At 38.6% G+C, this 25136-nt stretch overlaps 2 protein-coding genes across 12 annotated transcripts in view; one reads left to right on the plus strand and one right to left on the minus strand.

Annotated features, from left to right (window-relative positions):
• Positions 1-15574, plus strand: part of ABCB4 (ATP binding cassette subfamily B member 4) — a 68563-nt gene extending 52989 nt beyond the window's left edge. For 5 of the 6 annotated variants that reach the window (XM_017679780.3, XM_017679949.3, XM_017679863.3 and 2 more), the window contains 10 exons: positions 286-363; positions 1616-1699; positions 2661-2864; positions 6650-6750; positions 8348-8488; positions 10345-10501; positions 11443-11640; positions 13094-13300; positions 14400-14546; positions 15321-15574. In XM_017679780.3, coding sequence (XP_017535269.1) covers positions 286-363; positions 1616-1699; positions 2661-2864; positions 6650-6750; positions 8348-8488; positions 10345-10501; positions 11443-11640; positions 13094-13300; positions 14400-14546; positions 15321-15527 — 1524 coding nt within the window. In that variant the 3' untranslated portion in view covers positions 15528-15574. The remainder of the gene's footprint in view (positions 1-285; positions 364-1615; positions 1700-2660; positions 2865-6649; positions 6751-8347; positions 8489-10344; positions 10502-11442; positions 11641-13093; positions 13301-14399; positions 14547-15320) is intronic. The other variant, XM_036990737.2, reaches the window with a different exon arrangement.
• Positions 15575-17595: 2021 nt separating this feature from the next.
• CROT (carnitine O-octanoyltransferase) overlaps positions 17596-25136 on the minus strand; it is a 68288-nt gene continuing 60747 nt past the window's right edge. For all 6 annotated transcript variants that reach the window (XM_036990741.2, XM_017680427.3, XM_017680340.3 and 3 more), the window contains one exon: positions 17596-18508. In XM_036990741.2, the coding sequence (XP_036846636.1) occupies positions 18388-18508 (121 nt within the window). In that variant the 3' untranslated portion in view covers positions 17596-18387. The remainder of the gene's footprint in view (positions 18509-25136) is intronic.

Consider the following 25136-nt stretch of genomic DNA (forward strand, 5'->3'; position numbering starts at 1 on the left):
ACTAAATATTACTAAAAAGAGGGAAACTGTCTGGCAATGATGCTTGAGGAGAAAAAGTAGCCTAATCGTTGCTCAGTCTGAGAGCAGGTGGCACTGGGACAGGGAACCAACAAGCTCATTCAGAGCTTGATACTATACACATCCTCTCTTCCTCTACACTACATGACCCAAAATGTATTCCTGCAGAGGTATATACAAGGAATGTAAAAATCAATGTGAGTATCCCCACTTGTGTCAGAATACTAGTGATGACCAAAAAGGACAACAGCTTTCTTTCTCAACCAGGGCTTCACTTTTGGGAAAGCTGGAGAAATCCTCACCACAAGGCTTCGGTCCATGGCTTTCAAAGCAATGCTAAGACAGGTGCGTGTTTGCACTACAGAGTGCCTTCCGTTCCACCTTCTCTCATGGTGAGCTTCTCCCTGTTCTGGCTGGTGCGCTGCCAGGCCCTCGCCCCGACCCCACCCCTCGACCAGTTCATGGGATTCTGGTCTGGGCCCTGCAAATTGTCCAGGTCCTTTGATATCCAAAGACCCTTTAGGGATTTTTACAGGAATAGGCTTGATAGCTTTGTGGCTTATTTTGCATCTCTATCCACGTGGATATAATCATTTCAAGGAACTGTATCTCTTCTCTGGATTCAACATAGGTTCTGGTGAGTCACTTGAGATTCCAGGATGCCTTTAAACAAAGGAAAAGGTGGTTGATGGTATCCATGTACCACAATTGACCATACTAACTGTAGGTTTTACCAAATGTTGGTAATTGAGTTTTATTTGTCTTATTTGAGCTCTGTTTTCACATTAATTCACTCACTCATTACTCACCATATATCAGAAAATATGCTGGTAGCTGGGACTACCTATTATCGGCCCTCTTGGGAAGTTCACTCTAGTACAAGACATGTGGAAAAGTATGTACACATGAATTCTGTATTTTTATAGAGCAGGCTTAAGAGAGGGCCAGAATATCATTTATCCAACTGGCAGACATTGATTACATGCCTGTTCACATAGGAGCTCATTGAGCAAGGCTAAAGTTACAATTTTTCCAATTCTTTTAAACTATTCTGTGTAGGGAAAATTATTTTATATGAAACTAAAAGATGCTATAGATGAGTAGCTTATAATTAAAATCATATCTAAGATAGACTATTTTCATCCTTGTTTAAAAAAAAGCAAAACCAAGGTGAGAAAGCAGGGCAGAAGTTCTCAGGCCCCGCATTCACCAGAAGAGCACATCAGCTCGGCTTCGCTGGCCTGTATGGGAGACCCCGCCGGATCAGGGAGGCGGTGCCCACAGGGCAAGCTATGAGCTTTGGGTGGTGGGCTGTGCCCAGGCAACCACAGCCTCAGGCAAAGCTGGCAGGGGGCACAGCGGGCAGGAAGCCCAGGTGCCGGCTGGATGCACCCTCCCGGCCCCCATCAGTGGTGCGCCTGTCACAGCCCAGCAGCCTGGGTGCCCGAGTCCCCTGAAGGCCCTGAGGGCATGTGCTCAGGGGCAGGGCCCAGGCTCCCATGTGCACAAGTTAAGTGTGGATATTTTGGAGGTTCCATTGGACTTTGTTTGCTTGTTTTAGTTTTGAACTAATTTAAAGGTGTATCTTGTGCCATAGGACATGAGCTGGTTTGATGATTATAAAAACAATACTGGTGCACTTTCTACAAGACTTGCAACTGATGCCTCCCAAGTACAAGGGGTATGTAGGCTGCGCTTGCCTGTTACTGTTCTTTAACATGGTTTTGAATAAACGTACAGCATGGCTGCCTGTTAAGCTGCTTTTGGCTGGAAATAATAGATGCTCGACACAAACTGGCCGAAATACTAAAGAGGAAGGCTAGACTTCAGGGTCCCTCTGTGTGGCTCTGAGTGGCTTTCAGTCCTCAGCGGGGACTGCAATATAAGGCTCATTCCCTCGTGGCCACCAAACTATAAGATTCTTCATTTCCCATCCAGTGGACGAGAGTGCACACCTGTGTCTCAACCAGCAAACACCGTTCCCTTAAGTCTGATTTAGACTAACAGGGGTCAGAGGCCCAGCCCTGAACAAATAACTCTCTGGGGATAGCCTCTCTCCCTGGCAGAGGTCCCGCTCCTGGAGCTGAGGTCCCGCTCCTGGAAGTGAGGTTACCCGGAAGCCCGCTGCTTCCACACAATGCGGAGGGTGGTGAGAGTCAACGGTAGTGACCACACAATGGCCCCGTTCTTCTGAGTGTCCGAACAGTAATTCATCCTTATGTCTGTTCCCATCTCTTAGCATGTGTACACCTTGTAGCAGGTGCTCTCTGGGAGAGTGTAATTTCCCTCTTACACATTTGAAGCAAATGGTCCTTAAAAATGACCAGAGTACCTTGGGGTTAATTTCTTCTTTACATGTTGCCTCATGAAAAAGTGTATCCGCCCTACACCTGTCCCAGTGCAGAGCAGCTCATTACTTGGTCCTGTGAGGCTGAGTTCCTATGGGCAGGAGAGGAACAGGTAATGAAAGGCATGAACAAAGAAACCCCTGCAGAGCATCAGGAGCTAGTTTATTGTAATGAAAGGGGCGACTGTTTGCACAGGCCTCAAAACCTCACATCATTCTGACTAGGACGCCTAAGGCTGCAGCTCATGGCTTTGCAACTCAAAACACAGTTGCCTCTCTTCTTTTGCTCTTCCAGGCCACTGGGACAAGGTTGGCTTTAATTGCCCAGAATACAGCTAACCTTGGAACGGGTATTATCATATCATTTGTCTACGGTTGGCAGCTAACTCTTTTGCTATTATCGGTTGTTCCAATTATTGCTGTATCAGGAATTGTTGAAATGAAACTGTTGGCTGGAAATGCCAAAAGAGATAAGAAAGAACTGGAAACTGCTGGAAAGGTAGGTCAAATAAGGCTTCAGTTAGTTTAAGTATTGTTTTTATACATGTATTTTATTTATTACAACATGCATGTTTAATAACTGTACTCACTACAACTAATAATTATCAACACTGTGCATGAATATTATACTTTACTGTAATAATTCCTATAATGTGAAATGGGAAAATTACTGTAAAACATACATCCAGTAAAAAGCACTTAATGCGTGGTTAGTATAACATCCAAATTCCCAAAGTTCATTTCACCTTTTCCTTAATGACCCAATGCCATTGTTAAGACAAAGGTCACCCCTGTTTTATAGATGAGGAGTTCTTAGGACAGAGAATATAAGTGAATTGTTCAAGACAGGACTATTCTGGCACAAAGACAAGTTCTTTCTTCCTGGCTGTGATTTCTGAAATTAAGGTGTGAAGACACCAGGTGGCAGTAATGCTTCTATTTGTGGTTCTGGCTGTACTAGAAATTGGCCAAACATTGACTTGGCCTTACTATGCGCCAATTATTGTGCTAAGTATTTACATACACCAACTCATTACATCCTCACAATAATCCTCTGAGGCAGGTACTAATGTTATCCCAGTTTCACAAATGAGAAAACTGAGAATTAGACAAAATTAACTCATGACTTGGATTCAAGTGCAGGTTTAATTTCAAAGCTCTTTACTATACACCCCTTTTATATGTATTTAAATGTGTCTAAATCTCCATAAAACATTTTATATAAGTATTAGCTTTTATTGACACCTCAAGAGGTGAGGCAGATAATGAATATAAATTGTGATACAGTTTCTACAGCACCACACTTTACAAAGCCCCTTCACAAACACTGCTGCAGCTGGCCTCCCTGCGTGAGGTGGGGCCGATCATATCTCCACCTCACAGGATGAAAGCATTCAGGGGCTGAGTGACTTGCTCAGATATATAGCAAGGAGGGGATGAGATCAGAATTACAAAGTATGTTTCCACTGAACCAATTATGTCCAATGAAGAAAGGCTTTCACCACCTCTCTTAGCCCACATTAGCTACAGTTGGATGCAGTGCTAGGCTTCTCTCCGGTTTCCATCAGAGTGGTTCCTTCTCCCGGTCACCCTGCAGCCTCTCCAGGACTCAGATCTGTAGAACAGTTCATGGCTCTGGGATCTGAGAAGCCCTAGGTGTCCAGTTTGTGAAGATCCTCTTAGCTGCTTGGCTGTGAATACACCTGGGCATCGTTTCCTTGAATTCTTTTTTCACAACTAACTGCTGAGAAAATATACCCTGTAGATTTGATTTCCCTTCTCCTCTGAACCCTGCTTCTTTCCACATTTCAGAAGGGAAAATTGTCAAGATAGAATGAAGATAAAATTTTCTTAGACTAACTAACATGAAAAAAAAATCTTGAATCCAATTAAAAGAAGACATCTTGAACCCAGTTAAGAGTCTTAACTCCATTAAAAATGCCTAATAACACTGGAAGTTGTCAGAACTTAGGCAGGAATAGGGCAACCGGAATTGGCAAATAAACACAACACCTTGGTTATTAGTCTTGGCTTGGTACTCACAGTGGAGATACTGGAGAATTCCAACTTTTCTAAACATCACTTTCCACATATATGAAGTGAGAAATTGTACCAGATAATGTGAATATGTCCCATGTTCCCTACAGCTGATACTCTCATACTGGGGATTAAAGAGTGAAGAACTCAGATAAGTCAGAAATTATTTTTAATAGCTACTTTAACCTAATGACTTTTTTTTTAAATAGAAGAGATTGGACATTTTAAATGTTAATTATCAGCAATTCAATAATAACTTTGATTAACACAGAATGATGGTTAGATAGAAGGTTCTGGAACCCCCCCCAAACCACTGTTTTTTCAAAAAGAAAGGGTCTCATTGACATGGGTGCAGATTACAGTACAGCAGGATTTGGGGTCTGTTACCATTTTCATTTTCCAAAAAGAGCTTGGTAATAAAGAGGTTGATTGCTTGGTCAGGAAGCAGGTAGAGGGGGGCTGCATCTAACCCTCCTGACTCAGGCCCTAACTACTGAGAGTAGAGGCCTGCAGAACCTGGATTCACTCTCAAAGCAGTTAATCCATACCCAGAAAACCAAGAGCTGAGTGTAGAGGCATTACAAGTAGTTTCTCCTTGTGTAAATCATAAAGCTGGGGAAGCAGAACAGCATCATGAGTTAACAATATGGACTTGGCATCACATGGCCTGATAAGGAATCCTTGCACACATACCAATTTCAGAGCTGTAGGAGTGTCATTTAACTTTTCTGTGCCTCAATTCCCTCATCTTTGGAAACAGGAGCAATACTGACCTCACAGGATTGTTGTGAGGCTAAGTGAGATCATGTCAGTTAAATGAGGTCCTACGTGACACATACGAAAAGCTCAGTATGTATCTTCTATTCTGGCTATTATTACTGTTAGATTTCTCATCTGTAATATAGATATATGGCTAATCAGCCTAAAATATCAACTATCTTGCTTTCATCTGGTTATAGAAGATGAAAACTAGAGAAAAGTCTTAAAGCTGATAAAAGAAAAACAACTAAAATCGTATGTTCTTTAATCGTTTCGACGACTCACTTGCAGAATTTTGGCTTAGACTAAATAGCTACGTCACAGACAATTAACATTAGTCGATTGTTAATAGTCAAAATGTAGGTTTTTACATTTCTTATACAAATAATAAATTGGGTTTCCCAAGAGCTGGGGACACCAAGGACTGCACTGTTCACCAGAGTGGCCAACACAACCAACCTGTGCAGGATTCAGCAGAATCACTGTTTTGGGAATAGCTCAAACTTTATTTTCTTTGGATTGTGTAGATTGAACCAAAGCTAAGACTTGTTATTTGGTTAATTAAGGTATTCTATTTAATCTGTGGGTGAGGACCAGATCCAAACTACCCTGAAATTGGTGGCTTGGCTGTAAGAGTCACAAAACTGCTCTGGCCGGTTTGGGTGAAAAGGGATTTGAGGCACAGACACACAAGGAGGGGGGGGACACATGGTTTAGGTTACTGGAACGTCACCTGGAGTTTCTCTCTTAAAGTACAAGCTCTGTTGTTACTGAGTCTCTCTACACATTTGTTCCCTTCCTCAACTGCTGTATATTCAGACTAGCTTCCTACACATACCCGGTGGGGCCACCATTTGGGGGCCTGTGAGTCCATCTATTCCAAACAGTTGCCTCCAAGTCCAGGGAACTGAATTTGACTGGCCTAGATCTATCAGCTGTTTTTCCCCTTCATCAGGATAAAGACAAAGTTATGTTATTTATAAAGGAAGTACATGTCTTCTCAATTGTGGGTGAATAGTTTCTGTAAGTAGAAATATGCTCTTGGAGGAAATGGTACTTCCAATGGGTCTTAGAAATCATATACCAATTCAATTCTCTCTTCTAGGACCTTGCCCTCTGAAGAAGGCAAGCCACAAAGGGGTGTGACTAAAACCAGTCAAGGAACCGCCTGGAGGCAGGGCTGAGAACAGAGACAGGCTGCAGGTGCCCAGCCTGGTTGGTCTTGCCGTAGGCTGGTCAGTCCCCCTGGGCCTACCAAGACTTGCCCATCATACTTGACACAACCAGAAGTGCTCTAAAGATTGCTGGTTTCACCATAGAGCTCATCTCCAGGACATATTTATTATGCCTTGGCTTTCAAAATTGAAGGAATTAAAACCCCATCAATATAATCCCTCCGGATTCTTCTGACAGAGCCCTAAAGTTCATATTTTCATTATTTCAGAAGTAACAGCCCCACTTCTAATCAAGATGTGTTCTACATTACAGATTGCAACAGAGGCCATAGAAAATATTAGGACAGTTGTGTCCTTGACCCAGGAAAGAAGATTTGAATCGATGTATGCAGAAAAATTGTATGGAGCTTACAGGTAATGACCACGTGATTGTAACTAAGAACACAGTGCTTTCCTGAGGCTGAATTAATTGTCCCCAAAAGATAATATAAATTCTGCTCCAAATAGTGATATGACTATACAGGGAAGATACTTTCTCAATAATTATCTCACTAAAAATAGTTTTCTGATGTGACTGGCCCATAGGATCAGATTTTTACATTTCTTATAAAAATAATAAATTGGGTTTCCCAAGATAACGAGGACTGCACTGTTCACCAGTGCGGCCAACACAACCAACCTTTGGGGGATTCTGCAGAATCACTGTTTCAGGAATAGCTCAAACTTTATTTTCTTCGGATTGTGTAGACTGAACCAAAGCTAAGACTTGTTATTTGGTTTATTAAGGTATTCTATTTAATCTGTGGGTGAGGACCAGACCCAAACTACTCTGAAAACAAAGACACATAGCCTCTATCATTGGCTTATATTTGAGCAGCTCAAGAAATTCCAGTACCTCTACTCGTTGTTTGTTTTCAGCCAGGGCCTGTTTTCATAAATGAGTATATTTTAACACAAAATTGAATACAACTTAAACTTTGTAGATGAGAAGAATAGTTAGAACATTTAAAATCTGAAAGGGGATAGTTGAAATCTCAATTTATTCCATCTTCTTAGTTACGTATACTTCATATAGCTATATTTTTCTGTCCATTTGATATCTGATATATAAATGAATGGATAAATGAATGCCATTACCTATGTATGAACTTATGGTTTATTTTGATCCTCAAGATAATTAAGGAATAAAAAGCTGAAGCTAATTTTTAATTTTATTATAATTTAAAAATTCAGTAGCATTGTAAATTGTTCAGTAATAACACCCTGCTCATAGCACCTAAGTTACACCATCCAAATCGGTAATACTTTGAATTTTCCCTCTTGCAAATATCTGCCTTCTAATCTATGAGTAACTATTTGTTTTGGTGAAGGATTTGGAATAATAAAGTATAATAAAGTAGCTATACTAATAAGCATGAGATTTAATTAGAAATGGTGCAAAACAAATTGTAGTTGGTGCAAAACAAATTGTAGTGGGGCTGATGGGATCTAGCTGAGAGAACTTCTGGTGTATTTCTGTATAAACCTCAATGACCCTGGCTTTCTGAATTTGGAACATGAATTTTGACAGACGAGACTATAACCAGTCACAGAAGCCAAGATACCATAACAGAAATCACAGTCTGACAATTCCTAACTTTGACATCCTTGATATTTTTGAACCAACCATCATGTTTACATCAAAGGAGTTTAATATCTGAGTCATCAGATTTTAACGTGTAATATTCACAGCATCTATTACTTGAGCAACCACCATGAAGTAGGTACTGTGTTAGGCATTTGTATTATTTAATTCTCAAAACAATTCTGCATCATATTGGTTATCCCCATTGTATACTTGGAAAACTGATGTGTAGAGAGGTTAAGTCACTTACTCAAGCTAACATACAACACATAAGAATTTAAACCCAGCTCCTCTAGACTTAGAGGCTGGGCTCTTTTGACAACATATTGCTAACTAAGAGAGGCTGAAGACATGGTATATTAGTAAATATACTAATCTGCTTTTCAGGAATTCTGTGCGGAAGGCACACGTCTATGGAATTACTTTTAGTATTTCACAAGCATTTATGTATTTTTCCTATGCTGCTTGTTTTCGATTTGGTGCCTATCTCATTGTGAATGGACATATGCGATTCAGAGATGTTATTCTGTAAGTATCTTTAACAACACTGAGATTATTCTTTAATAGGGTTTCAATAGTTCTATGTTGGCAGTAGGAAAAAACTCTCTTGTTCTAAGATGAGGTCAGAGTTGAACCACCAGAGAAATCTGATCTTGTCAATACTCCAAGTGCAGCTGAATCATCTGAGTACACGAAAATTAACCAAGCTCATGAAAATTATCATAAACCAGAATTTTATTAATACTGCAGTCAGAACAGCAAATTTTCTCATTGAAGAATGCAGGCAAAAATGAATCATAGTTAGAAAGTTGCTTGTGATCATGGACTCAAAACAGTTTGCTATTTATCTGCAACAAAAGATGGCCTTGGCAATGGGATGGGAATGCTTGACTGAGGTCTGGCAAAGGGTCTCTTCTAACCAGGCCTGGAATGACCCTGCCAACATTTGCCCCTTAGCCTCTCCTTTGTTCTTGGTTTCCAAGGCTAAGTAATGGTCTTTCTAATTGATGCATTCCTCTTTTCAAAATATACTAAGTATATTCAATTAGGTTGGGTCTAGTCTTGCCAAAGGGAAGCTATTCTTTTTAAAATCACTTGGCATATTTCTGCTCTGATCGGAGGGTTTTTTAAAAATTGAGGTACATACAATAAAATGCACAAATTTTATCGTACAGCTTGAATTTTGACATATGTATACACTCATATAGCCACCACCCAGAAGGGGTCATTCTAATTTTTTCTGCACCTATTTTTACCCATTCCCCTCAACCTCCTTTACCTATGACAACCACCAGTCTGTTCTCTGTATGAGTCTATCTTTGTTTTTGTTTTCCACATATAAGTGGATTCATATGGTATCTTTCTCTGACTTACATTACTTAGTATAACACCCTCAAGGGCCATTCATATTGTCACAAATGGCAGGATTTCATTCTTTTGTATTGCCAAGCAGTAGTCCATTGTATAAATGTACCACATCTTCTTTATCGATTCATCTATTGTTGAACATAGGTTGTTTCCATATCTTGGCTATTGCAAGTAATGCTGCGATAAACAGAGCATGTATGTTCTTGAATTAGTGATTTTGTTTTCTTTGGGCAGATTCTCAGAAGTAGAATTGTTGGATCATATGGTATTTCTAGCTTTAGTTGAGAAGTTCTTCTACTCCCCTATTTCTAGGTGTCAGAAGTAAATAGCTTTCTGGAAATATAGATCTCAGAATCTTTAGCCCTTCCTAAAAGTTGTTCTAATCTATATCCATTCTTTGAAGAGCATATGATTGGAAAACTGACCTTTAGCTTAGGACAACTGTTTTTTTCAGGGTAGTGTCAGTAGTTATTTTAATTGTAAGAGAAAGTGATGTCTAATAAAAGCTTGTTTTTCCTAATTAAAAATATCTGTAACTACAGTGGTAACGATTGTTTGTGGGGGAGTACAGAAGAAACTACAAACTGGAAGTTGGGTCACAGGTTCAAAAGGAAACATTACTCCTTCACTGGTACTGATCCAGCCCAGTAAGCACTCCATGTGCTTCAGTTCCCTCAACTCTGAAAGGAGTTTAGTTATTAAATTACTTGATCGCAAACCAGATGCAGTGACAAGCCACTTCCTGAAAGAGAAGAACTTCAGAAAGTTACATTAACTCTAGAAAATGAGAGGCTCCTAGTGAAGCCAGGAGGCAGTGGAGAGAAAGGAACCCTTCAGGCAGTGGATCTTGCCTCTCCTCTAGGTTCCTTTGTTAGTGGAATTTTACGATAATGTGTGTGGTAGTTGGGGAATGACTAGTGGAATAAAAAATCAGTACTGGTAAACAGTGTCTTTGGACTTTCAAGCATGATGGAGCTAATTTTATAAGCTATTTTTGGAATTGTGCTTCTGCCCAGGGTGTTTTCAGCAATTGTGTTTGGCGCTGTGGCTCTGGGACATGCCAGCTCCTTTGCTCCGGACTATGCTAAAGCTAAGCTGTCTGCAGCCCACTTATTCATGCTGTTTGAAAGACAACCTCTGATTGACAGCTACAGTGAAGAAGGCCTGAGGCCTGTGAGTTCTCTGCTCCTAATGAGTGCTCGGTTAATTTTCTCCTAAAGGTTTGCTGTCTGCTAGATTATAACTATAGGATAAATTTGTAGTGATCACACATTTATTTAGCTTACTCTGTGATATTTACAGGGCTAATATTTTGCCAACTTCCCTGGCATTTTAAAAATTCCATAGGGGGTTTCCAGGATTCTGAAATTTAGCACATCAAAAGTAAAAAATCAAAAACAAAAAACAAAAAAAAGCTCCCAACAAATCCAAATGTACTAGAACTGAGTAATTTACATGAAATATGTCATTTCTGCATGAAAGTATATGCATAAAATTCCATATGTAAATGCGATTAGCAATTTGGCTTTAATCACATTTTACAACTCATAAGGCCCCTTTATTCAGAGCAAAAGTAATAATCCTATACTATCTCCGATGATTACTCAGGCTTAGGTCTTAGGGTTTTTTTGTGTTCTATGCGCAACACAAGCTGCTGCACATTTTCACAGTGAGGGTGGAGATGGGAACTTGCACAACCTTCCTGGTACTTTACCAGGTATTTGATGTGAGAAAGTGGCTGTGCCCAGTGAGAGAGGCTGCCGGGGCTTCAGAGCACAGCTGTCCCTGAGAGTTCAGGTGCAACTGCTCTCAATCTCCAAGCCTTTGAGCCTTAGGACACTGGCAAGGTTTCAGCCTCTGAATTATTAGTTGGGAAAGCTAAATATTTGTCTTAAGTGAGCCAGAAATCAAGTTTAGAAGACAAGTCTTTGTAATATGACTCCCTCTATAGCCTGTACCCGTGTTTCACGTCACAGCTGGCAACCAGTACTAACTGGTTTCAGCACTTGTATTGTTTATGTTCCTTTCCTAGGGTCTTTGGTAAAGTTTCTTTGAAATAATACTTTTTATTCCAGTAATTATCAGACCATTCAAAAGAATTTTAACTTTTTTAGGATAAGTTTGAAGGAAATGTGAAATTTAATGAAGTCGTGTTCAACTATCCCAGCCGGCCAAATGTGCCTGTGCTCCAGGGGCTGAGCCTGGAGGTGAAGAAGGGCCAGACGCTGGCCCTGGTGGGCAGCAGCGGCTGTGGGAAGAGCACGATGGTCCAGCTCCTTGCGCGGTTCTACGACCCCTTGGCAGGAGCAGTGGTGAGCACATTTTCTTAAAATAATAGTTTGATTTAGACTTTAAGTGGCTAACCCAGTATTCCTGTAATGGAAAAAACTGGGACAAGACATGTAATCCTATTTGATACAATGACTACATTCTACAGACCCCAAACTGGCACCCATAGTCAGACTAATATATGGGGACAGTAAGGCAGAAACGTCTGGAGTTCCGTGTAGCTCAGAAAGTACTGAGTATCAAGTTAACCTCCGCTTTGGGTCTTTTGAGCCAGCCTAATCCTCCTGACAAACACGTCCAGGTTTATATACACCACAGACTCCAGTTAGAGCTCTAAATAGAATCCCAGGGTGGGCCAGTACCCATGTATTCCCTCCCACCTACTCCAGCTTCACGTCATCTTTGTAACCCTGAAGTCTAGGCCTTTGACCCTCACCTTGACCCTTTCATACTCGGCTTTCATCACTGATTTTCTGGTGTCTGGCCTCTGACTCCCTTCCATGAGTGAAACTTGGCTTACTGATAATGCCTCCATCTCCCATTACCTTGGGATGGTGGCGCACTGACCCAGCCCTGGAAGTCCATCCCCATTTAGACAGTTGCCAAGGTGTTAAACCTTGTTGCTTCTTTTTGGGAAATAGTATGCTTCCACTGTTACAATTACCCTGTGGGTATGAATTCAGGCAAACCGTCTCGACAGCTCTCCATACATATGCTGTGCCAACACTAGGGGCGTAATTCCTTTATTAAGAAGTCGAAACTATTTGGGCTTGTGTCTGTGACCTTTGCCTTGTGGGAAGCTGCATTCTCAGAGATGACATCACATGGCTCTTCTAGAAGCATTATGCCACCTGCCCACAGCGAACAAAAAAGAAAAACACTACCAACAAAACCATTCTCCCAAAGACACTGCCGTTTGAGCTTGTTCAACTGAACTCTTGTCCTTAGTGCTGTCAAAAGAAATGGGAGAAGTTTAAGGCTGATAGTTCTCAGAGAAAAGAGAGGTAGAGGTAGGACAGGAAGTAGCCAACTTTCAGAATCCGGGGCCATACTACTGATGTTATTTTTTTTTTCCTTTTATGCCTGAGGATGGGGATAAAACAGAAAGTTGGAATCATTCAGGGGACAGCACATCAGAGTACAATCCCTAATTACAGACTTAAAGGCAGGATGGTATACTTGCCTGGAGGAGGGCAGATAAGGACAAAGAGAAGAATGTGGCAAGACAGGGCCAAAGGTGCTAACATTTTGCCAGTTAGCCCAAGAAAGGGGTGACCACATCACCACAAACACCATCGTTGTTGGCTAGACTGGCCCCCAGTAGTATAAGTACCTGACTATTTCATAAACTGCTGATGCCCACACACAACAGTCCTCTATATGGTTTATCTAGTAACTTACTATTTAGTTTTTTGGTTTTGAGTTTTCTTTTTTCTTTGTAAGCTGCTCTTACAGTTTGTGAACTTTGGTTTTCAGGTCCTAGATGGTCAAGAAGCAAAGAAACTCAATGTGCAGTGGCTCCGAGCGCACCTGGGCATTGTGTCCCAGGAGCCCATCCTCTTTGACTGCAGCATCGCTGAGAACATCGCCTATGGAGACAATAGCCGGGTCGTGTCACAAGAAGAGATCGTGTGTGCAGCCAAAGCAGCCAATATCCACCTTTTCATTGAGACCTTACCCCATGTAAGTTAACTGGTAACTTCTTAGGATGACTGTAGCCAAACTGCGGTGAAATCAATATGGGTTTGAAATATATCTAAGGTAAGGAGTTCAATGACAATTTTCTTCAGCAACTGGTAAATGGGAGTGATCCTGGAAAGATGACTTGAGATACCAAAAAGTGATAGCAGGGGATCGTTCATCTGGTGGTAATCATCAGTCATCCAAGATTCAATTGAAGCAGAGCTTAACTATTTTTACTGTTATATTCTGCTATAATTAGAATCACACTCACTCATAAAATTTAAAACCCTCCATGTTGGTTAGCCTTCATCAACCCTTAACATAGTCATTGACTTTAATCAGCAATGGATTTGAATGAACAGAAAAACTTTAAAGCTTCAGCTTTTACCTGACATTTCACTTTATTTAGAACATTAATTTACATGATGTACATTACTGAATAAGCTGTGCAAACTGAACCAACTCAATCTATACCTTTATTCACTCTATGCTTTTTCATCCTAGAATGTTCTCTCAAAATCCAGCTTCCCAACTTCTGTACAAAAGTATCTTTCCTTTGTGGAGATAAGATGGGGGAGAAGGAGAAGGGGAGAAAAAGAGTTTCTATTTTCTTCTGGTCTTTCATAGCATGTTGCAAATACTACTACTAATTTGGTATTTGCTTGACCTTATATTGAATGCCAGTAAATATTTAAGTGAATGAATGAGTTTTAAAGAACTAGGCTCCATGGGAGGGGTCATATATTTCAAATTTAAAGAATTTTTTAACATTAGAATTTAACCTTTTTAGGACTCTAGTGATATCAGATTAATTGGCAGTATGATAATGGTAGGAATTTGAGAATTTACTCAAATTTCTGTTGCAGAGTACCATTGAGAACTAAAGTCACTGGTTTTCTAGTTTGATTTTGAAAATGAACATTGTTAAATAGGAAAAATATTAAATAGATAACTATGTAGTTGTTACAGAAATTTTTATTGATTCTAAATATTTTTGCCTTGTAAGTACAACTGTCAAATGTTAAAAGTTTATTCAATATACCACTAGTAATTTTTCTGGGTTAGAGCTCTATTAATTTTATTAATGGCTAACTTGCAGAAATATGAAACAAGAGTGGGAGATAAGGGGACTCAGCTCTCAGGAGGTCAAAAACAGAGGATTGCGATTGCTCGAGCCCTCCTCAGACAGCCTCAGATCCTACTGCTGGATGAAGCTACGTCTGCTCTGGACACAGAAAGTGAAAAGGTAGGACCTCTCATCTCATGTCCACACAATTTGTATAATAAAAGTTTCTTGTCCATGAAAAAAATTAAGCAAAGAGGAAAAGAAAAGTTAACAGAAACTTAGTAGTTAACTATTTTGAGAAAGAATATTTTCCTATCTTACTCCTTCCAGTATTTTCCATATTTTCTAAATGATCTTTACATTATCTTTACAAACACAAAGTAGTCAAAAGAAAACTGCATAAATAATTTTCAGCAAATTAACTTTAATAGTGAAAAACTAGATAAAATACTCAATACAAGGGAACTAGTTAAGTGAAACATACTGTGACTAGTTAGAAAATTGAAGTACTTATGAAGATTTACAGTGTGGGAATCCAATTTTTGGCAATAAAACATGTTGCTTTTTTTTATAATCTCACTTATGCTTAGCTCTAACACATGTCCAAAGATCTTTTTAACCATAAAATTCCACTTTTTAATTGAATTATAGTCAATATCATGTTGATTTCAGGTGTACCACAGTGATTCAGCAATTGTATACATTATAAAATGTTCATAATAAGTGTAGTTACCATCTGTCACAATAAGTGTAGTTACCAGTTATTACAAGATATTACAATATTTCTATTATTTTTGTAATTGTTATAATTTAAAAACATAATTACATATAGATTATGTCAATTATGTACATTCAGATGCATAAAACCATGTGTAAAGTTTTAAATTCTCCTTCAATGTTAAAATTTACTTACAGTATTTTTAAGTTAAGGCTTCTGTTCTGATTTATGATTAGATTGTCCAAGAAGCCCTGGACAAAGCCAGAGAAGGCCGCACCTGCATAGTGATCGCTCACCGCCTGTCCACCATCCAGAACGCAGACTTAATAGTGGTGTTTCAGAATGGCAAAGTCAAGGAGCATGGCACACATCAACAGCTGCTGGCACAGAAAGGCATCTATTTTTCCATGGTCAGTGTCCAGGCTGGGACACAGAACTTATGAACTCTTGCTATAGTGTATCTTAAAAATAAATTCAAATCATCTTATAAGTTTTTCTGATTTGTGAAAGAAGTTTCTAGTTTGCCATCATAAAATATAGGTATGTCTTATTCCAGATCAATTCAGCACTTCCAATTTGGTGTTTGATATGACACTTGAAATTTAGGAGTCACAAGTCACACCTGTCCTGAAGTATGAAAACAGCAACCTAACAATTCCTGAGTTACCAGAAACATGCAGAGAAAGAAGGGGAAAATTCAGGTACATAAAGCTGTAGAATTAACAGATGTCACAGGCTTAGGAAAAACGCTTATCATCCTGAATAACTGGGTAGATGACAGGGTGGTTTGGGAACAATTTCAGAAGAACAAAGGAAAAATACATCTTTCAATAGCCCTTCCCCTCTCCTTTGGTAAGTTTCCAAATTATTCTACTGGGGAATGAGGTGTTTCTAAAAGAATACATTCCCGGCTTATCACCCAAGTCCAAGAGAAAATGAAATTACCCTCAACAAGCTAACTTTGCAGGCACACATTTGTTCTATGAAGCAAGAAAGAGGCATAATACTGAGTATTTTAAAAAATGTTTAAAACTCATTATTCCTTAGTGTAATTGGAAACATTAGAAAAATCAATAATGCTGAGTTTCTATAGCAACTGAATTACTTTTTACCAATATTTCTAATTTTCCCAGAATATTAATCCACTTCTCCCATAAGAAGGAAATACACTTAGAGAACAAAAGAAATTTTCTAGACAACTCTTAGAAGCTACTAATCACACTGAAAGTTTTCCGTTTGTTTTCTCCATAATTTACTCCAGCACTATCAATACTCTTGGTTGTAACAAGTTGTTTAGGTCAGTAAATGATCCAAACTAAGTTCTTCTATCTGTAATAAAAAAGATCATATCAAATAATTTTTCAAATGTGACCATGTGTACCAGTGGATTAAATTTCAGATCAACCCACAGAAGAGTGGAACAAGGGGTAATTACCTCAGTGACTCAAAGTGAGCAGAATTCTACCTACTCTTCTTGTGTATTTCCAAACTTGCCTGCTAAGGATCATGCAGCATCTGCCCCTAGAAATTCTAACTCAGTAGGTCTGGGTTGAGGACTGGTTGAGGCTCTATAAAAAACATTCCTGGTGATTATTAACTTCAGACAGGTTAGGGAAACATATTAAAGAATGAGTAAGAAGAGATTCTCTGCAAGAGGTATCAGTTTCTAAAATACCAAAGTCCTTAGACATTATTTAAAAACAACCAACCAAATGATTCTAAATGCCATGGCAATCTAGTCTATAAAATTGTACTAGTTGAGGGAAAAAGGTACATAGTTCAGATTTCACCTTCCTATTCTATAGCAACTGCTAAGGATGTATCAAGTGCCATGGAAGCCAACTCATTATTTTCACAAAGAAATAATGATAATAAATCAGTCTTATCAAATTTAGAATATGTGAACAGGTTAAAAAAAGATGCATAACCAGTACACCAAATTAACTGTAATCTTTCATGGTATATTGCTATAACAATGGCCCTCGATAAATCATGCCCTCTATTATGCCCATTTACATTTACAAAATGACTGTGCTGTTCTTATCAAGAGATGAGACTTTTCCCCGACTCCTTAAATCTAAACTGCCCTTGTAACTTGTTTTAACCAATAAAATTCAAAAGTGACATCATGTGACTTTAGAGCCTAAGCCTCAAGAGGCCTTGCAATCTCCACCTTTCCCTTTTGGAACACTCCAAGTTTGGAAGTCCAGCTAGAATGCTGAATGACCAGAGACCACAGGGAGAGACAGCGTCCCAGCCACCAAGGCCCCAGGCAGTGGGCGAGATCACGTCAGACTTTCCAGCCTCAGTCAAACAGCCTGGTGATCTGCATAAACAAAGACCAGCAGAAGAGCCACCCAGCTGTGCACAGTCAACCGAAACAATCATGAGAACTAATAAATTGTTTTATGGCTGTAAGTTTTGAGTGGTTTTGACAAAATATACAACTAAGATCAGAAATTATAAGCTCAAACAGGAAAGAATCACTTATTCAAACACAAAACAAGAAACTAGCATTTTGAGAGTTTTATTTTCTGGGAGTAGAAAGTATAAAATTTAACAGTGGAAAGAAAACCAAGCTGTAAAATCCTGAGAATTTCATTCAACATTTAATCCTTTTAAAGTCACTAACTCTCACAACTAATTTGAAATATAAGTACTTTAACTTTTTATTCACAAAACTAATTATGCTATAATAAATTTTGTTAGGGTTTTGTGTGTCAGAAGGTGTAAACCTCCCTTCCACAACTTTATTCTACTATTCAGCAGAGACCCTCTATTAAAAAAAAATCATTCAGTTGTAGTGGTCTTTCCCATCAAACATATAGGCTTATATGCTTGTAGTGAGTGTGGAAGTCTTTGATTTTAGGAAAATTACCGTCTAATCATATATTTCATATCCTTTGGCAACTAGGAAAGCTTAAAGTGCTTGAAAGACAAATTCTACAATGATGTTCAAAGGCAGGATTTATAACCTATTCAGGGACCAACAAAAATATATAAAAGAGTAAGATTTGCATTGTTACAATTTGTAGATTTGCATTGTTGAGGCTTATCTTAAACTTTGCATAGTTTGACCGATATTCACTATATCATAATTTGCATTGCTGCTGCATCAGAGGAAACTTAAAAATAATATCTCTACCTCTGTCAGAGTAAATTTAGAAAGCATGATTGTACTCATTTCTACACTTACCAAGTTTCCTTCAAGTCAACATTCCCTCCTATCTCAAATCACCAACCCACTCCCAGCACCCACCTTAATGACATATTTTGGTAAGTGCTTAATAACAAGTTTAGTCTCTAAAGATGAGCAGTGTTCATCAGTTGCATCATATCATGGAAAGCACTAAAAATCAGCTGAACTAGCTTTTCTGCATCAGTGTCTGGACATGATTTCCAGGCTGTACAGGCCACAACAAACCTGTGAAGCACAAATAATAAACGGTTAGGTAATATGTAAAATTCACAACATAAAAAGGCTCCAAATGGTGATGAATACAGCCCCTACCTTTATTTCATATGGCTGTTCATATATGAAATGTGAGTCCTTGCTGAATCAGGTAAATGTAACCTGACACAACTGAAGGTAAAGCCGTATTTATACATAATACTAAGAATACCTACTTTACTATGTGAGAAGAGACTAAGGACGAAAGGCAACAAAAAATTACTGAGAGCCAAGAATGCTCTGGAGGAAGGCCTTATACTCTGTTAGACAAACTGAGCCGCTGGCTTCCTGAAAAAGACTTTCCTAATGTCCCTTAAGTGGAATTAGCTGGAACATGAATTTGTGTCACTGTTTGCAATGAAAATTGAACTATTTTTAAAGAATAATACAGTATTTGATAGAGTAAAAAGAAAAATGAAGGGTAAGATGAGAGAAATGGAGCAGGGAGAGGAGAGAAAAGCTGTTTCTAGAAAAGCCAGAGAGAAACTCTCTTGGGACCATGCCATGCCTTCCACCTCCTTCTAGATCCTCCTGATGAACAAATCCCCCATCTGGCAGATGATAAAAGTGGCCCCAGGAAGCTGAAGAAAACAGGACAAACTTGGCTTTTGGTAGACTCAGAGCAGAAACAGGGCTACTAACTCTCTTGGCACTAGCCTTCCTCCCCTTTTCAGACACTCAATTTTTATAGCAAAACATGCATTAGCTCAAATTCCAATAAAAATATTGAACAATGTAAACCTTGCAGACAACCATACAATTTTTATATCATTAAAAAAGACAGGAAATCAAAACCTCAACGTGTACTTTAGATTAAGCAGAATGAAAAACATGCTCTGGCCCTATTTTTAGTGGTGAAACCAATGTTTGCATGGATTACATTTGTTGAAAGATAAACAGGAACTTACAGAGAGTCTTACTTTGTTTTCACCTAGTGATTCATGATTACTAGTCATTTTCTAATTTCCATTTAGCAATATCTAATTATTTCTTTGCAAAGATTAATGATTCCTATAAAAGTATTAACATATTTAAAGGTTCAGTTATCTTTCTAAATTATAGAAAGAACCTTTCCTATCTGCACAATTCACAAAGAATGTACAGATGCCAATGAAAAAGAGAAAATATTTTGCTTCATAAGAATTCAAGTTATTTTCATCTATCAAATTATTAATGAATAATTTATAATGCCTAAAGTTGGTAATGATGTGATTAAATATGGAAGGATATATAACAGTATACACTGTTTCATCATTTGTAATGATGAAAAACTGGAAATAGGGAAGTGGTTAAATTATGGGAATTTGTAAGACTAGACATTATTCAACAATTAAAAATATCTTGAAGCATATTTAATGGCAGTGGAAATAATGGCTTGAAAAAGAATGAAATTCACAAAAAAGATACTAAAATATTTATAATATAATCTACATTTGTAGAAATTCTACATATAATCTATATACATTATAGATTAAAAACAGTAAGTCTTGTGTCTTATAATGGAAATATAAATAACTTGTTCTTACATTTTTTCCATATTTAAAAAAATTTTTATAATGAGCATGTAGAACAGTTAAAATAAAATGCTATTTCAAAAATGAACCAATTTCTTTTTTAAGTCACACAATTTCTAAGTTTAACAATGAAAAAAATCTCTTCTGTATAATTTCCATGTATTTCATTTGAAAAGTATTTTAAGTATATTCATAGTAATAACACACGAATAACCACAAGCCCTGATTTCTTTTCTGAGTTCCACACTCAGACCTCCAACCTACCACTGACATATGCCCTTGTGGACAAGTACGGAAACATATGAACTCCAACTGACCAGTCCAACCAAATCGGTTTCTCCAGGAGCATTTACTTTAAAGCCTCCAGGTGACTCTAATGTATACTCAGGGTTGTGAACACGGTCCTGCAGCTCCTCTCTACCTCTCTTAAACCTCCTCTTCCACCACCTTCCGACTCAACTGATGATTTATCCATACTGCCTTTTTTGTTTCTTATAATGTTAAGCTCTTTCTTAACCCAGGACCTGTATATTTAGGTTCAACAACAAAGTCATTGTAAAAACATTTACTGAGAGAGGATTAAAGATAGCAGTGTGAGAGGTGAGACAAAGGCTTCCTCCTAAAACCGCATATAATATGAAAATATAATTAATACAACTAATCCTGAGAGAGCAACAGGAAAGAGGACTGCACCAGACTGCATACAACTGGAGAAAAGAGCAGACCCCAAGGAACAGGGTAATGTACCAAACCTGTGTCCTGGCGGAACCCAAGCCCTTCCCCCACCCCAGCTAACCAGCGGGAAGAAGAGAAATGGAGCAGGGAGGGAGTGGATGCCTGGGACTGCTGAGTATCTAACTCCAGAAATCTGCTCTGGGAGCACCAACCTACATTTCATGGTGCTTTCATGATTCTCTCATGATTATGGGGTTGGAAAGCTAAGACGGGCAGAATTCCTGGAGAGACTGAGATTCCAGCCACTTGTGGAAAGCAGGATCCATATCCAGCTGCTCTGGGACAAAAGCTTATACCTGTGTGCTCGGCCCACTGGTTCAGGCAGGGGAGACAGGCACAGCAGCCAGGAGACAGGGAACAGCTCTTTCCTCCCCCCACGCACCAATCCCACTTCCCTGTGACCCCCGACATTGCTTCAGGGGCTGAGCAGCTCCAGAGAGTAGAGCTTCTGGACACTAGAGGGCATCATACACAAATATGAAACACCAAAGGAACCTTGTCCAGAGTAAAATTAATATAACCCCTGAGAAAGATGACATGGACCTCATGACTCTTCCTGAAAGGGAGTTCAAAATAAAAATCATTAACATGCTAATTGAGGTACAGAAAGATATTCAAGAACTCAGGAATGAATTCCAGTCAGAGATCCAGTCGTTGAAGAACACAATGGAGGGTTATTAAAAGCAGAATGGATACAGTGGAGGAAACAATAAATGAAATAGAAGCTGGAGAAGAGGAATATAAAGAAGCTGAGGCACAGAGAGAAAAAAGGATCTCTAAGAATAAAAGAATATTGAGAGAACTATGTGACCAATTCAAACGGAACAATATTCACATTACAGGGATACCAGAAGAAGAGAGAGAGAAAGGGATAGAAAGTGTCTTTGAGGAGGTAATTGCTGAAAACTTTCCCAATCTGGGGAAGGAGATAGTCTCTCAGGCCATGGAGATCCACAGATCACCCAACACAAGGGACCCAAGGAAGACAACACCAAGACATATAGTAATTAAAATGGCAAAGATCAAGGATAAGGACAGACTGTTAAAAGCAGCCAGAGAGAGAAATAAGATCACATACAAAGGAAAGCCCATCAGGCTGACATCAGACTTCTCAGCAGAAACCTTACAGACCAGAAGGGAGTGGCATGACGTATTTAAGACAATGAAGCAGAAGGGCCTGGAACCAAGATTACTTTATCCGGCAAGATTATCATTTAAATTTGAACGAGGGATTAAACAATTTCCAGATAAGCAAGAGCTGAGAGAATTGATCTCCCACAAACCATCTCTACAGTCTATTTTGGAGGGACTGCCATAGATGGAAGTGTTCCTAAGGTGTAATAGCTGTCACCAGAGGTAATAAAACCACTAACTATCCCCAAAGTCAATCAAGGGATAGATAAACAGTACAGAATATGATACCTAATATATAAAGAATGGAGGAGGAAGAAAAAGGAGGAGAAAAATGAACCCTTAGATTGTGTTTGTAATAGCATATGAAATGAGTTAAGTTAGACAATTAGATAGTAAGGAAGTTAACCTTGAACCTTTGGTAACCACGAATCTAAAGTCTGCAATGGCAATAAGTACATACCTATCAATAATCACCCTAAATGTAAATGGACTGAATGCACCAATCAAAAGACATAGAATCACTGAATGGATAAAAAAACAAGACCCATCTGTATGCTACCTACAAGAGACTCACTTTAAACCCAAAGACATACACAGACTAAAAGTGAAGGGATGGAAAAAGATATTTCATGCAATTAATAGGGAGAAAATAGCAGGAATTACAGTACTTGTATCAGACAAAATAGACTTCAAAACAAAGAAAGTCACAAGAGACAAAGAAGGACATTACATAATGATAAAGGGGTCAACCCAACAAGAAGATATAACCATTATAAATATCTATGCTCCCAACACAGGAGCACCTACATATGTGAAACAAATACCAGCAGAATTAAAGGGGGAAATAGAAGGCAATGCATTCATTCTAGGAGACTTCAACACTCCACTCACTCTGAAGGACAGATCAACCAGACAGATAATAAGAAAGGACATAGAGGCACTGAACAACACATTATAATAGATGGACCTAATAGACATCTACAGAACTCTACACCCAAAAGCAGCAGAATACACATTCTTCTCAAGTGCACATGAAGCATTTTTATGAATAGATCATATACTAGGCCACAAAAAGAGCCTCAGTAAATTAAAAAACATTGAAATTGTACCAACCAGTTTCTCAGACCACAAAGGTATGAAACTAGAAATAAATTACACAAAGAAAATGAAAAATCCCACAAACACATGGAGGCTACACAACAATATGCTCCTAAATAACCAATGGATCAATGACCAAAGAAAAAGAGAGATCAAGCAACATGGAGACGGCACTGCAAAATCTGTGGGATGCAGCCAAGGCCGTGCTAAGAGGAAAGTATATTGCAATACAGGCCTATCTCAGGAAAGCAGAACAATCCCATATGAGTAGTCTAAACTCACAATTAATGAAACTAGAAAAAGAAGAACAAATGAGGCCCAAAGTCAGTAGAAGGAGGGACATAATAAAGATTAGAGCACAAACAAATAAAATCGAGAAGAATAAAACAATGGAAAGAATCAATGAAAGCAGGAGCTGGTTCTTTGAGAAAATAAACAAAATAGATAAACCCCGAGCCAGACTTATCAAGAAAAAAAGAGAGTCTACACATATAAACAGAATCAGAAATGAGAAAGAAAAAATCCCTATGGATACCACAGAAATACAAAGAATTATTAGAGAATACTATGAAAAATTATATGCTAACAAACTGGATAACCTAGAAGAAGTGGAAAACTTTCTAGAAAAATACAACCTTCCAAGGCTGACCAAGGAAGAAATAGAAAATCTGAACAAACCAATTACCAGCAACAAAATTGAGCTGGTAATCAAAAAACTACCTAAGAACAAAATCCCTGGACAAGATGGCTTCACTGCTGAATTTTATCAAACATTTAGTGAAGACCTAATACCCATCCTCCTTAAAGTTTTCCAAGAGTAGAAGAGGGAATACTTCCAAACTCATTCTATGAGGCCAGCATCACTCTAATACCAAAACCAGGCAAAGAAAGCACAAAAAAAGAAAATTACAGACCAATATCCTTTATGAACATAGATGCAAAAATACTCAACAAAATATTAGCAAACCGAATTCAAAATTACATCAAAAAGATCATCCATCATAATCAAGTGGGATTCATCCCAGGGATGCAAGGATGGTACAATATTCAAAAATTCATCAACATCACCCACCACATCAACAAAAAAAAGGACAAAAACCACATGATCATCTGCATAGATGCTGAAAAGCATTTGACAAAATTCAACATCCATTCATGATAAAAATTCTCAACAAAATGGGTAGAGAGGGCAAGGACCTCAACATAATAAAGGCCATATATGACAAACCCACAGTCAACATCATACTTAACAGTGAGAAGCTGAAAGCTTTTCCTTTAAGATCGGGAACAAGACAAGGATGCCCACTTTCCCCACTTCTATTCAACATACGACTGGAGGTCCTAGCCACAGCAATCAGACAACACAAAGAAATAAAAGGCATCCAGACTGGCAAGGAAGAAGTTAAACTGTCCCTGTTTTCAGATGACATGATATTGCACACAAAAAACCCTAAAGAATCCACTCCAATACTACGAGATCTAACATCTGAATTCAGCAAAGTTCCAGGATATAAAATTAATATACAGAAATCTGCAGCCTTCCTATACACTAACAATGAAGTAGCAGAGAGAGAAATGAGGAAAACAATTCCATTCACAGTTGCATCAGAAAGAATAAAATACCTAGGAATAAACCTAACCAAGGAAGTGAAAGACCTATACCCTGAAAACTATAAGACACTCTTAAGAGAAATTAAAGAAGATACCAATAAATGGAAACACATTCCATGCTCATGGATAGGAAGAATTAATATTGTCAAAATGGGCATCCTGCGTAAAGCAATCTATAGATTCAATGCAATTCCTTTCAAAATACCAACAGCATTCTAAAATCATTCTAAAATTCATATGGAACCACAAAAGACCTCGAATAGCCAAAGCAATCCTGAGAAGGAAGAGTAAATCTGGAGGCATTACGCTCCCCAACTTAAAGCTCTACTACAAAGCCACAGTAATCAAGACAATTTGGTACTGGCACAAGAAGAGATCCACAGACCAATCGAACAGACTAGAGAGCTCTGATATAAACCCACATATATGGTAAATTAATATAGAATAAAGGAGCCATGGACATACAATGAGGAAATGACAGCCTCTTCAACAGCTGGTATTGGCAAAAC

This window comes from Manis javanica, chromosome 6 (genome assembly GCF_040802235.1).
Source record: "Manis javanica isolate MJ-LG chromosome 6, MJ_LKY, whole genome shotgun sequence".
In the NCBI taxonomy this organism is placed as follows: domain Eukaryota; kingdom Metazoa; phylum Chordata; class Mammalia; order Pholidota; family Manidae; genus Manis; species Manis javanica.